Raw genomic sequence first — 14,831 nt, 5'->3', positions numbered from 1 at the left:
TGTGTACATTATTAACCTTTTTATTACCAGCAGGCTGTCTCACAGACTCTCTTGCCTCTCCGCCTCCTAGGCTTCTGTCCTCCGGCGCTTGTTGCGTCCGCCCACTGATGACATCAGCAAGCACCGGACACATGTAATGCTCTACTATGGACTGTGGAGCGTTCCCCCCGCCTTCCCCGCCCCTTATGCACCGGGCGGATGATACAATCACTTCTGCCCATGCACGCAGACATTCAGTTTGGAACATGCATCCATAACGACGTGTGCGTTTCAGCTGAATAGTGCTGCTGCAGACGGTAGCGCGACTTCTCAGCGGCTAAGGCCATCGGAAATATGTATTTTCCAATGGCTTTAGGCGACCCTGTGTTTTGGCCATTCGATCCCAACTGGGGTCGTGACCCTCAGGTTGAGAACCGCTGCATTAGGGGTTAAAGAAGGATCAATTTAGGCCTTCATTTAACCAATCCAAATGTATGAGTGACATGGATAAAATATATATGATACAAGATACAGTAGTCCTGTAGTAGTCACGTTTTTATTAGTATGAAAAGTAGCATCACCCTGCATTCATTGTTTCTTCATATAATATTTGATTTTGGCAGGATTTTCATTTTTTCTTTGCAGTGATGTTTTTACAGATCCAATTCATTCCATCCTGGAAACAAAAAAAAAACATTAAGGTTTATTATGTCCATGTTAATTGTAAAAAATTACATTATTTGGTTTTTAAAAGAGTTTTTCCAGCTTGTGCATTTTTTGATACTGATGACCTATCAGGTCAATGTAGGATATGTTAGCATTATCCTATTATGGGGATTTAACGCCTGATCCTTACATGAGGCAGAACAGAGACACATAGTTGGAAAAGTTGATTGGTGCAAGGTTGCGGTGTGCGGCCCGGATCGGTGCCACACATGTATCCCCGCCGTGCCGCTATTGTTGTCTATGGGGACGTACATGCGGCTGTAAATTTGCAGCCGCATGTACGTCCCCGCAGATGGCCATGTGAATGAACCCTAAATTATATTTAGTTAATGACTTATCCTATGGATCCATATGATGCTGATGGGCCCCAGTCTTCTGACCCCCTTTAGTGAGCCAATGTGAATATTGGTAGAAAAGAAGAGGAAAAGTAGCTACACTTCCAGATAAGCCAATAAGAGTTGTGGTCCCCCTGTTACCTCCTCTGACCACTTTTTTGGACAGGAGTTGGGAAATCCGCTCCTGAACAGTTCTCCCAAAACTTTAAATAATCATCATAAAATATAGGGAGGGAATTTACTGTATAGGGTTAAATATGCATGGTAAATTGTAGTACAGCTACAATTTAATGTAGAATTGTGCATATTTTACATTAATTTAGGGCCTCCTACAATTACGAGGATTGTTCAGTAGGTCATCAATGGTAAACTACCCCTTAAAGTCATGGCCAACAGGTATGTGCCAACATTTGTGACCTTTATTCCACTGAAAACCAGGGCAAATCTATTTGATTTTCTAACTCGCAACTGATATCTGTTTTAATTTTTGGGGGAAGCTGAGTGACCACCTTATAACCTGTAAGGCTTCTTTAGTTTCCCGGATAGCACATAATCCCGAGCATTCTGAGCATAGTGATTTCTGATATTTCCATTCGCAGTATTTCACCTGGATCCCTTCTCCTGAGAGCGCAGAACAGGCTTGGATCTGCCATGTACGATTTCGGTAGGTGTGCAGGTTAAGTCCAGCAGCAATGTCTGAAGCAGGAGCAGCAGTCAATAAGTCTTGTTTGTTGGCAAACACCAGGAGAGGGACGCCAAGCAGACTTTCCTCTTCTATCAGTTCTGCCAACTCCTAAATATAAAAATTGGCCATAGCACAATGAAGTTCATTTTGTGACATGACAACTTATCCTATAGAAGCTATGAGTAATGTCATTAGTACATGCATTAAGCCTACCTGCACACAAGTGCTTTGCACAAGCTCATGGGTTATCTGTGTGTGAGGTCGCTCACACAAAGACTTCCCTAATGGGATTAGACCTTGTTTTGAGTTTCTGTGCTTGAAAACTACACCCAGAGCTGCCTGTGATTGACAGCTCCCCCTTCAGGATCTTTCTTTAGGGAAAGCTGGGTGTGAGTTTTTTGCAGCTATGGTTTGAGTGATGGACGGCTGAACCAGTCTGGGGGTAGTGTCCATTACTCCCTTTATATTCTACTCAGTTCCTTCAGATGGTGCTGGTTATTGCTACTACTATCTTTGCTATTCTGTGTATCCCACTTCAGTTACGTATTATCCACCATTCTATCACATTTAGATTCTGTACCTTTGCCGTCATCTTGTTTTTGACCTTGTTCTGTCTGACTCCGCTTGTCTATCTGTCTCTGTTGTATGTGACCTCACTATCACTGTCTCAGACTTGTTTGTTTTTGGCTGGACCCTTTTCTAGTGTACTAGTGTGAACTCTGGTCTATCTCTGATTTCCTGTTACCTGTCTGCTTTACCATCCAACATTTTGTAGGGTCTCTCAGGGTCCATTAATTAGGTTCCTGATAGCGGGTTTGCCCTTGTCAGGGTGGTTTTATCTGCTGTAGGCAGAGCTGTAGCCCGCAGGATTGTTACAGGGGGAGTTTGTCTCTGCTTACCCAGTCTGACAGCTAGCGCTGTGGTTGTGCTTTTGCTGGACAGGTTCGTGACACAGGCCCATGGAAATTATAGAAATACATGGGGACTTGTGCTAGCTGTAAAAAGAATGACTTTCTCATGACCATGAAAAAAGTTCATGTGCAAGAGGCCAAACTTAAAATATATATTACAAATCTTGAGGTACATTATAGCAGGAGAAAATAGAATGTACAGTATGCTGCAAATCTTCCAGAATCCCTGCTGGCTTTACATTTGTACTAGTGATTAACATTAACAGGACATATATAATAATATGTAGAATGTAGAAGGAACTGTCATACTGCCATAAGTTGTACACTTTTAGGTCCACTGAGCTGTTATGTTAGAACAGAAAATGGTTGAGAAAGTGTTATTATGAGTCTCCTCTATTCACACTTGTAACTTTTTATATTTTGGTGCACAGAACTGTATAAGGGCTCGTTCACATATTTTAGCTCCATCCATAAAGGATTATTTTCTGGGTGGAAAAGCTGTCAATTTAATTGGGTTTATCCCAAGTTAATAAACTATCCCCCAAGCTTAGAGACCCCCATTGATCCAGAGAACTGGGATCCCATTTTCACTAAAGGGTGCATCGGCTGGAAGTGCCCTTCCGTTTTATTCTATCATAGTTAGTAAATGGCATGTATAGTAAGTTGTTAAGAGATTCAGTAATTTCTGGACCCATTGGAAGCATACCTGCCCTGTTTCCTCAAAACGCTTACGATCTGCACTGTCGACCACATAGATCTAGAATAAAAGGAAAAACATCATAGTTATGATGTGTTATTATAGCTGTGCTTAAAGTAATGTGTAAATACTCTCACATAATTCCTATGGAAAGTTATTATGAATGCCCACAGCTCAAACTGCCTAGATACCAGGCCCTATTATTTACCTGCCCAGTGCTCTACCATGTGATGAAAACTGCTAGGCTAATCACTTTATAGTATTGTATGTCCACACAATGCAGAGCTAAGGGGATTTACTTTAACCCCTTCCTGCCGCAGCCCTTTTTCGTCTTTGCGTTTTCATTTTTCACTCCCCACCTTCAAAAATCTATAACTTTTTTATTTTTCCATGTACAGAGCTGTGTGATGGCTTATTTTCTGCATAACAAATTACACCTCAAAATGGTGGTATTTAATATTCCATGACGTTTACTGGGAAGCGGGAATAAAATTCCAAAATTCCAAATGTACCTCCTGTACAAAAATTTTTTGGGGGATTTTGCCGTCTTCTGGCGCTAGTAACTTTTTTAAGCTTTGGGAGGTGCCATTTTCGTTATTCTATTTTGATAGATCGGCCATTTTAGGACGTGTCGATACCTAATGTGTTTATGATTTTTACTGTTTATTTATATTTATATCAGTATTTTTCAGACTCCCTAGGGTACTTTAACCCTAGGTTGTCTGTACGATCTTATCATATACTGCCATACTACGGTATGGCAGTATATGGGGATTTTACTCCTCATAGGAGGTTAACCTGAAGCAGCCTCGGGTCTTCGGAAGGCTGTCATGGCGATGGATCGCCGCTCCCCGATGACGTCACGGGGAGCCACTATCTTTTTGAAGCCGGTAGCAGCTTCGCCGGTGGCAATCAGCGGGAAAACACCCACGAACTGTGCTGGCACCAATTGCGGGGGTTACAGGTAAGCCTTTGCTGCAATGTGCAGCAAAGACTTACCGGCTATGGAGAGGGCTCAGCCTGTGAGCCCTCTCCATGCTCCCGCACCCCGCATGTGATGTAGTATTACGTCATATGTCGGTAAGGGGTTAATGAAGAAACACAAGAATTAATGGGAAATATGGGCATCTTAAAGTTGACTTAACTTCAGGACAAAGACAGGAAGAGATTAGTTTCTGCCCATTTTACTGCTACTGAGGAAGATTTATGACAAGTAGCTTCAGAAAAGATAATGCCATAATGATGGAAAGAAAAGGAGTGAGCAGAAAAATATGGGGTTTGTTCTATTTGGGGGAATCATATGTGACAATTTGGTTTAAATTATTAAATTGGAGTTACGCTTTAACATTTTACCATGCTATTATCTTTGTTTGGAAAAATACAGACAAACTTGCTCTGTGTGTACATAGGATTTAGTGGAAAAAAAACCTACAACTGCCAAACTTATCTCAGCAGCTCAGTTCAGTAGTTGTAGGTTCAATCTGGTAAATCCTACAAGTGCACAGCCATACAAACTCTTGCTATCTGTAATAACTATTATAGTGTCAGTTGTCAGATGGGAAGTCTTTGCATCATAGGTGCATAGGTGTGCAGTCAGTGAGATTGGACCTACATATGGGCTGTTTTCACAGGCGGTAGATTAATCTTTAGAGGTTTTGTTTGCAGAAGGCACTGCATTTAAATCAAAGACAAAACAGATGGGATTGCACTATAAAATAACACTTTAATACTTTTATTATATAACAACAGATGATGTCACAGTTTTTTTACTCCCCTTCCCTGCTGAAAACGCTCCATATACTCATGGCCAATTTATCTTATTCTATGACTGTCCCCGAGTTACGTACAATATTGGTTTTGTAGATTTGTTCTAAAAGAAAATATACCATCAAAATCCATCATTGTAACTCATAGATCCGGGCACTGTGATTGTGGAATCATCTTATATTTGTTATCCATGGCTTCCTTCCTTCCAAAATAAATTTGTTTAATTATGCTAATGAGCTCCAAGGCTCTGGGTGTGTTTCCTGAGCCCCTCAGTGATGTCTTTTCACTGGTGTTACAATGAGCAGATCATGTCTTCCCTCCCCCTGTACTTCCTGCTGCTTCTAGGATACACAGGCATAGGGAGGAGGGAGAGAGGTGGAGAGGGTGAGATATTTTCTGTTCATTGTAACAGCCCGTGAAACGGCAGCACTGGGGGGCCCTGGAAGCACATGCGGGTAATAATAGGGCAGTTGTCATGACAAAAATGGGCTAGGGAAATCACTTTAACCCCTTAATGACTTGGCCATTTTGCACTTTCCTGACACAGATATTGCCCTGTGTCAATATAAGTGGTCTTAACTTTGGGATGCTTTAACATATCAAAGGAATTTGGCATCGGCATCGGGGGGAATGAGGGGGGCCGGACCGTGCCATCGGGCAGAGGATGCAGAGGATTGTTACGCCCCCAGGGTACTGGGGCTCTGTCCATCTTTTCCAAATATTAGTGCATAAATCACCATCTCTTGAAAATTGAGAAATGATACGGCATGACCTGCATAGTTGAACACCATGTGAGAGTTGTACAGTAAAATCTGTACAAGGTCAGCGTTTTTGTACCATATATTTGGTTCCTGTAGGGCACTGTACGGCTTCAGCACTTGATCTGACAGATCAAACCCACCCAAGTATTTTCTGTAAGCCAGGATGCAGTCTGGCTTGGGGGCCAGTACACCCCTCGTACAGGGGTGAGGGCGCTGGAGTCCCCATGAATTGTGGTCAGAGCAAGGACATCCCTTATACCTCACCAACACCATGTTCTGATTGCTGAGCGCCTTGATATTCCCCCTTTCTAAGTGGCTTTCTAACAAGGGATCCAGGGTACCTCTATGGTTTTTGCATACAGTGCTACAGTTTACAGGATTAGTGTTACGCTGGAAGAGGTCAGGAAGAGGTTCAAAGGCTATATAATCTTAATTTTTTTGGCCAATTATGACAAATAAGGGCTTATTTTTTGTGAGGTTAGATGTACTATGTCTATCGTTTATTGATGAGATTTAGTGACTCTTTAACCCTTTCACGACCCGTGACGTAATAGCACGTCACGGGTCGGCCGCGGGTGCATGGAGAGGGCTCACGCGCTGAGCCCTCTCCATAGCCGGTAAGTCTTTGCTGCATATTGCACCGATCGCGGGCACCGATCGCGGGTGTTTTCACCTCGATCGCCGCCGGCAATGCTGCCGGCGGCTTCAAAAGGATGGCGGCGCGGGGAGCGGCGTTCCGTCGCCATGGTAACCTCGGGTCTCACGAAGACCCGAGGCTACTTCGGGATAACCCATGCATTACAATGTGCTATCAGCACATTGTAATGTATGAGTAGTAAAATCCCCATATACTGCCATACTGTAGTGCAGACACCCTAGGGTTAAAGTACCCTAGGGAGTCTGAAAAGTACTAAAAATAAAAAAAAAAAAAAGTAAAAAAAAAAAAAAATTATAATAAAACCCTAAAAACTCAAATCACCCCCCTTTCCCTAGAACTGATATAAATATAAATAAACAGTAAAAATCATAAACACATTAGGTATCGCCGCGTCCAAAAATGCCCGATCTATCAAAATATGATAACGGTTTTTCACTGCGTTTAATCCCGTAACGGAAAATCGCGCCCAAAGTCGAAAATGGCACTTTTTTTGTCATTTAAAAAAATTAAAAAATTCTATAAAAAGTGATCACAAGGTCAAACAGTCCTAAAATTGATAACATTGTAAACGTCATCAAAATCCGCAAAAAACGACACCACCCACAGCTCAGTACACCAAAGTATAAAAAAGTTATTAGCGCCAGAAGATGGCAAAATCCCCCCAAAAATTTTTGTACAGGAGGTTTTAATTTTTTTAAATGTATGAAAACATTATAAAACCTATATAAATTTGGTATCCCCGTAATCGCACAGACCCAAAGAATAAAGTAGACATGTCATTTGGGGTGCACAGTGAAATCCGTAAGATCCAAGCCCACAAGAAGACGGCACAAATGCGTTTTTTGACCAATTTCACAGCATTTGGAATTTTTTTCCCGCTTCCTAGTACACGGCATGGAATATTCAATACCATCACTATGAAGTGCAATTTGTTACGCAGAAAATAAGCCATCACACAGCTCTGTACATGGAAAAATAAAAAAGTTATGGATTTTTGATCATGGGGAGTAAAAAATGAAAATGAAAAAACAAAAAAGGGCCAGGTCCTGAAAGGGTTAATGTGCGGAGAGAAAGAAATATTTTTTTTGCATTTTTGTGTGTGTGTGTGGGGGGGGGGGGTGACGTTCACTGTACCATAAAAATAATATATTGGGGCATATTTATCAGGGCCTTAGCGCCACTTAGGCCCTGAAATACTTCCAAATACTTGCTTATTGCTAGCACTTGTGATTATTTTGCCCTCTCCACCACCTTCCTGCTTGGAGTAGCCACCTGCCCCGATGCATCAAGAGTCAGAAGCGAAAATGCAGCGGCGGGGCAATCATATGCCAGCGTATGATAAGTATAGCCCATTATCTTTATTCTGTGGATCACTACGATTACAGAGATACTTGTAACTTTTATGGTTCACTTTTTAGAACATTTTTTGTAAAGGGATTTGTACAAGTTTTTCTTTTTCTTTTTTTTTACACCGTTCACTAAACGGGTCCAATAATGATTGTGAGCAAGTATACAGCTTGTGTCGAGAAGGGGTTAAATAATAACACAAGATAAAAAAAATGTAATAAATAAACAAAGAAATAATAATAATAGAAAATGTATTAAAAATGCTGTTAAAGGGGTTATCCGAGTTCTGGAATTATTTAGGGCCAGGCTGGGGCAGGCTATTTGAAAATAATAACTGTGTACTTATCTCCTCCGGCGCTGCTGATGTCCCGCGCCATGGTCTGATCTGTGCGCCGGTTTGTTTACAAGGGTGCACAGGGAGCATCCGGCAGGCAGAAGCACTGTTTTTAATAAATGTGCCCCACTGTCTTTCTCTCAACTGCTCCCTCACCCTCAGGAATTCTCTTCAGCTGGGTTATCAGAATCATTCATATTGGAATTTTTTTGCAGAATCAGCTGTATGGCATTCTCAGGGGCACTACGGCCATCACTTTTGTTAACAATCAGGGGTACTTTCACCTGGCTGTTGCTGTAGCATGATAGTTGTACAGTATTGACACACTGCTCCCCCCCCCCCCCCATTGTACAAGGGGTAAAAACCAAGCCCTTGGCAAATAGTTTAGACTTTTGTAAGTTTCTTACTAGTAAGTCTGTATTTCCAAGGTATTTCTTCCAGTGGGCACGAATTGTTCTTTGACCTCCAATGTCCCAGACTGACAACTTCAAACCTTGAGATTGTACACTTTTAATATTGAATCCCTTCAGAATAGAGAAAAATACAATAAAGGGTTAGACCTCATATCAATAGCAGGTTTTAAGACCACATTTACATGTGGAAAGATCCACCAGTAGCACAATATCTCAACCTATTCTAAAGGTGTTATCATAAGTAAGAGACCGCACAAGGGTATTCCCGTTATGCTGCTGTAAGGGAACAGCTTGGATGGACTGGAAGGACAGACAGATACTAAGCCCCTTCCCAGCTGTCCCTATCTTGTTGCCCAGCCTACCCTAAGCAGTATCTGACAAATTGTTTGGCGTTGCCTTCCTGTGACAAAATGCAAACACAGAGACAAAGACTGGGTAATAAAAACATAGAAGAGTAGTCAACAGATAGGGGTCAAAGACAAGTGGGCAATGCAGTACACTAAATATAAAGGCCTGCTAGCTCCAAATAAGCCTTATAGCAAGCCAGGAGGAAAATGCAGGCACACCTTATATGAGATGTCAGAGCCCCGGTCCAGAAGATAATTGGACCAGTTTCCTGGCATCCAGATAAGGGTGATGGCACACGTGGCCTTTTTAGGATGTTTTTGGGCACTTTTTAGTTGTGCAGTTTCAGATTGTAAAAACGCATGCGTTTTTAATCAAGATAATTAGTAAACCCTGTCGAAAACGCATGCATTTTTACAATCTGAAAATGCAAAACTAAAAACGGCCCAAAAACGACCTAAAATTGCCACGTGTGCCATAACCCTAAAGCAGATGGGCAGTGCAGAAATTTGAGCTGAGGATCCAGATCCAGATCTCAGCTAACTTGACCGTTTACAACTGAGAGTAAAATTCACAAGATACAGACAGGTGTGTTGGAAATCAATTAAGGCAGGTAGGAAAGAAGTAAACCAGTGTTCAGCGGGACGGGCACAGATGTTACAATTTCACTTTTTATTACCTTTAAAAATGTAACTATAAATATTAAACTTACAATCAGCATAGATACTTGGACAGCTGTGAGCGTAGTAGCTTATGGAAGATCCAATCTTATCTAATAAGAGTCCTCGGCCGCACTTTAGTCGGATTTTCAGAAATTTTCGGGAATTGCATGGCTGTGACAGGTATTTGGCAGGGGATTGTGTTGCACACGGCCCTATTTATGGCGCCTCTGCGCCGTCTTTCATGCAACAGAAATCGAGGGGGCATGCTGTCGGACGATCCGACTGATTCGGACTTAGTGCGGGATTTAACTATCAAATTGTGTTGCAATCCAATACACTTACATGCACCAGGAAGAAGAGGGTGCATGATCTTAGTGAATCGCGGCACAGTGCATTCTCGTCGGACAATGCACTTTCGGTGAACTCCTCCGGACAGGTAAGTAAATGTGCCCCATTATACTCATCTAAAGTCAGACAGCCTTATCATACATCACTAGTAGGGCCTAGAGACAGGTGGTAATAATACAGCTAAATCATTTATATCCTGGAGAACATTATCCATTGCATTCACCACCTAGAGACAGGGATCCATGCAATTCATCACCTAGTTATATAGAGCTTGTTTTTGTAAGTCAAATAGAATTTTTAATGGCACCAATATGGGGAATATGACACTTATTGCAAAACATTTATTATGTCTTTTTAAGGGGAAAGGAACACAATTCTGCTGTCTTTGTGTTTTACATGTATGGCATTCATGTTCCTCTATAGGCAATATGATATCTGTATTCTCAGGGTTAGTTTGACAGTTTAGTGAGTGCTATCAACCACCAGTGATTTTCAGAGAAAGAAAGTTCTGTGTAAGTTCTCACCATAAAATTCCAAGCTTTATTAAGGCCATGCAGGGTCTTGGACTTGGACTTGAACTAACAGTGAGACATGTTTGGCATGTCGGTGGTAACCTGCATGGCCTGAATAAAGCTTGTACTTTTATGGTTAGTGTACAGAACTTTCTTTCTATGGAGATTTGGATTGTGCATTTTATCCACAGCACCCCATAGCATGACCCTGTCTATAACCTGTGTTTCACCTCGCCCGTACTCATCGTGTAGACAAAGACTCTTATACAACAAGGGCTAGTGCTAGCCTTACACATTTATTTCCACTATCTGATTTATAGTAGGTAAGTGTCCATTGAAAACCCCTTTAAAGCCAATGCTATACATTCATTATGATGCAGCACACATGCTACAACCATAGATGCTGTAATAATCCAATCCTGGTTAAATGGAACCATGACAGGGCAAAAATGTATGTTTATAGAAAGTACATTACACGTGTAGGAAAGGGTTCTGCTTGTACCCTTGTGCCGAGTCACCAAAACAGCACAATATAAAGCATTTTCAGTTTCATGCAATGTCATGACATACCTGTGTTGGAGTTATATTGCTGACTTCCTCCAAAGCAAGTCGGGTCAAGATAGTTGTCTTGCCAGCATTGTCCAACCCTAATAATACTATTCTAATCACATTTTCCTCCAAATCTTCCACTTTTCGTAATTCTTCAGCTAGTGATAACAAACCCTGGAAACGTGAATCAAAAGTGAATTTGTTTGAAGCAATAATAAAGGCCTACCTTTTGGACAGGTTTTTATGTTATTATCTTGTCATTTTCATTGATATTTGTCGTCTAGCTTTGTGTGTGTTTAACACATGCGTGAATGATCCAGACCAGCAAAACTGCTATTATACAGGTGGTCACACTTGTTGATGATCAATGCAGGTGTCGCTTAGGTCCGCCAATCAGGTCTGCCGGAGTTCACCTTCTTCCTGGTGCATGTAAATGCATGGCTTACAACAGAAATTTAAATGTTAAATCCTGTGCGTAGTCCGAATCCGTTGAATCGTCCGACGGCCCGCCCCCTGATTTGTGTTGCGTGATTGCGACACAAAACAATTGCATGCGACACAATCCCTGGCACGATCCCCATAAAGTCGGGAAAACCGACGAAAATGCGGCCGCGGGACCCTTAGTAAATAAGCCCCATTATTTTTCTTTTGGCTGTACACAAAATCTGTTGTAGTACAATAAACAGCACTTGCAATATTTTTGGAGGGGTTTGTTTGGATGGATTGTTTGATCACTTACATAATATGCTTCAGTAAGGTGTAGCTTGTGGGGGGATATAGCTAGCTCTGATCCCGACTGTTGTTACAGTTGTGTAGAACATGTGACACTCTTTTACTGCGTAATACAAGAACAGCAATAAAGGTCATATGAAAATTCTAAGACCAAACCCCATTTATGTAGAATATGGAGTTCTCCACTCAGTAATAACTGAATTTTGGGATCATAATAGAAACCTAGTTTAAATAAGAAAGATGAATTTTTGAATCCAGGGCTGCGTCATTATGTGGAGCCATAGTTGGGGCTCGTGCTAATATTGTTATACTTTTACATAGAGCACATCTATGGAGACTATCAGAGATGGTACTTAAAGGTTTATGATAGATTGTATCTCTGAGCAGCTCTGAGAAGCAAAGATTTCCAAATGTTTAATCCCCAACAAGCAATGAGAAATAAACCCAAATAGTGAACTAATATCTACTGATGACTGAAAAAAGTGCAAAATTACAGAGAAACAACCTGAATTAACCTGCAATGTTCTCCACTCCTACAACTATACATTGTAGGTAAACAATCACTAACCTTTTGTACTTCACCCATAATGCAACATTATATGCAGGCAGTGACGCTGTGAAGAAGGTGGTGGTGGAGACTATGGAAAATCTTCCTGTTCAGAGTGTTTGTTGTATTCCTGATATGGCTAGAGCACTGGACAGGACACGTCTAATGGGAGGGTGGTACAGGGATTAGGAAGCTGTTTTTGTCTCAGCATTAAATAATTACCTGTGTAATCCCACTGCCATCTGCTAGCACTTCAGTGTTGGTTAGCCGTGAACTCTTCTAAGCCTCGGGGGCCATACCTGACCTATCGGGTCAGCAAACTATCACTGGCTGATTCCTACAGCTGTAGATATTTTTTTGTACTGTAAAATATTCCGGTAGAACTAACTCTCATTCAGCTGGTGTGAGAGTTTGTTGTTAAAATAACAATAGCCTACTTACTTATAACAATGAACCGAAATACACAAAAACAGCTAACCTGTTTGGTATGGGCAAATAGACAAATTACCATTGGGTAAATAGTACAATACCAAAAAATGTAAAAAACACAAGATAATTTTTATACATAAGTTACACTTTATTTCAATTAATACATACCTTATATACTCGAGTATAAGCCTAGTTTTTCAGCACAAAAAATGTGCTGAAAACCCCAAACTCGGCTTATACTCGAGTCAAAAAAATAAATATATCTAAACTCACCTTTCCGGTGACCCCTGTATATTTTCTGTGCGATCTGTCCGGCAACGGCGGCAGGCTATATACACTGGGGCAGGGTCTGGCAGGCTATATACACTGGGGCAGGGGCTGGCTGGCTATATACACTGGGTCAGAGCCTGGTTGGCTATATACTGGGAGGCTGTGACCAATGCATTTCCCACCCTCGGCTTATACTCGAGTCAATAGGTTTTCCCAGTATTTTGTGGTAAAATTAGGGGCCTCGGCTTATACTCTGGTCGGCTTATACTCGAGTATATACGGTATATTAAAATGACACATAATAGAGCAAAATAGGACGAACTCCAATGGATTAAAACTGTGTGTATAGTAGATTAAAGTTGTAACCAGCCTATGGAACAGTGACACACTGTATACAGAGTGTTGTAATAAAGTCTGAAATAGACAGGAAAACAATACAGTATCTAAGACTAGCAGTCTATCGATATAAACAAAGACATATAAAACAAAGGCTGTAATACTATACCAAGAAAAGGACCACACACAGATAATGCCCCGACATGTGTTTCCCATATGGCGCTTTTTCAAAATAACCAAAATAGCTTAAAAGTAGAGAATCGCCCCGATTCGCCAAATTTTTCGAAAAAATTTGATTCGACCCGAATCGAATCAAAACAAATCACGTTAAAAAACAGGTATTTCCTGGCTGCAGAGAGCCTGTAGGGTGTAGTAGAACGTTGTGCCATGCTTAAATATGCATAGGGAGCGTGGTTTGGTCTTCAATCAATGCTGTGTTTTAGTATGACACGCACATGACAGCCGTGGCTCATAGAATCGCTTCACTCTTCACTTCCATGTGCACTTACATAGGCCAACTTCCCCAAATAAGCGAAGCGGGAATGCAGCCTGACAAGGTAACGTCTGTGCCAGCTCGAAAGGACTGAGCTGAGGGCCAAGATCCCACTATAACATCAAAGAGTGCACTCTTTTTACACTGACATCAGATGATTCCATAGATTACATCAGAACCTGTTCTGTTAAACGCGGATACATGTAGAAACCCCCCAAAAGAGTGCAGAGGATGTCGGCAGTAGTTTTGCATTGACGTCACTGATCATTTTACCCTTCTTTTCACATGTCAGTGTCCTCTTTCAACCGGTCAATAATCCATCAGTATTGCTAAAGCCAAAAACAAACAGGAGTTGATCCAGAATAGAGATGAGCAGCAAATGGGATACTTGTATGTCCTCTGTGTTCTGTATCCACTCCTGCTTTTGGCTATCAATCCTGAAGCTGACAGATGAAATGAAGGGGAAAACCAAACATAGTGGCAACTATGCTGAAAACAGCATTATGGAAATCACAGGGTGTTCCAGGGAGACAGTGGTCAGTTGGCAGCAGCATGAGTAGGCTGCAGAGTGGCACAATGACAAGGTGGAGGTGGCGGAAACACGGTAGGCCACAAAGTGGCACAATGATAAGAGTGTGCAGGTGGTGGCAGCAGAAGCAGCAGCAGGAGCCCACAGGTGCCAGCAACATGGTGGCAGTAACAGGGAAAGCCACAGAGTGGCACAATTATATAGTATGGAGGTGGCATCAGCAGCAGCAGCAACAGGAGGCCACAAAGTGGCACAATGATAAGAGTGTGGAGGTGGCGACAGAAGAAGCAGCAGCAGGAGTCCATAGGTGTCAGCAACATGGTGGCAGCAACAGGGATAGCCACAGAGTTGCACAATGATTTAGTGTGAAGGTGGCATCAGAAGCAGCAGGAGCCTGCAGAGTGGCACAATGATATAGTGTGAAGGTGGCATCAGAAGCAGCAGGAGCCCGCAGAGTGGCACAATG

General features: G+C 41.8%; 1 protein-coding gene across 2 annotated transcripts; it reads right to left on the bottom strand.

Moving 5' to 3' along the window:
• Positions 1 to 508: 508 nt before the first annotated feature.
• On the bottom strand, positions 509 to 12,488 carry LOC140126505 (ADP-ribosylation factor-like protein 3). 2 transcript variants are annotated; one of them, XM_072146036.1, is made up of 6 exons: positions 12,330 to 12,488; positions 11,051 to 11,203; positions 8,608 to 8,724; positions 3,343 to 3,393; positions 1,648 to 1,833; positions 509 to 655 (listed from the first exon to the last, which is right to left on the bottom strand). In XM_072146036.1, the coding sequence occupies exons 1-6, from the start codon at positions 12,345 to 12,347 to the stop codon at positions 608 to 610; spliced, it is 573 nt and encodes a 190-aa protein (XP_072002137.1). In that variant the 5' UTR covers positions 12,348 to 12,488; the 3' UTR covers positions 509 to 607. The 2 variants fall into 2 exon arrangements, with proteins under 2 accessions (XP_072002137.1, XP_072002138.1); XM_072146037.1 differs by lacking the exon at positions 11,051 to 11,203 and having other exon boundaries at positions 12,330 to 12,486.
• Between the last annotated feature and the right edge of the window lie 2,343 nt (positions 12,489 to 14,831).

The sequence above is a fragment of the Engystomops pustulosus genome, chromosome 4 (genome assembly GCF_040894005.1).
Source record: "Engystomops pustulosus chromosome 4, aEngPut4.maternal, whole genome shotgun sequence".
In the NCBI taxonomy this organism is placed as follows: domain Eukaryota; kingdom Metazoa; phylum Chordata; class Amphibia; order Anura; family Leptodactylidae; genus Engystomops; species Engystomops pustulosus.
Note: the sequence above shows the minus strand (reverse complement) of the source record. Positions and strands in the feature narration are given on the sequence as shown.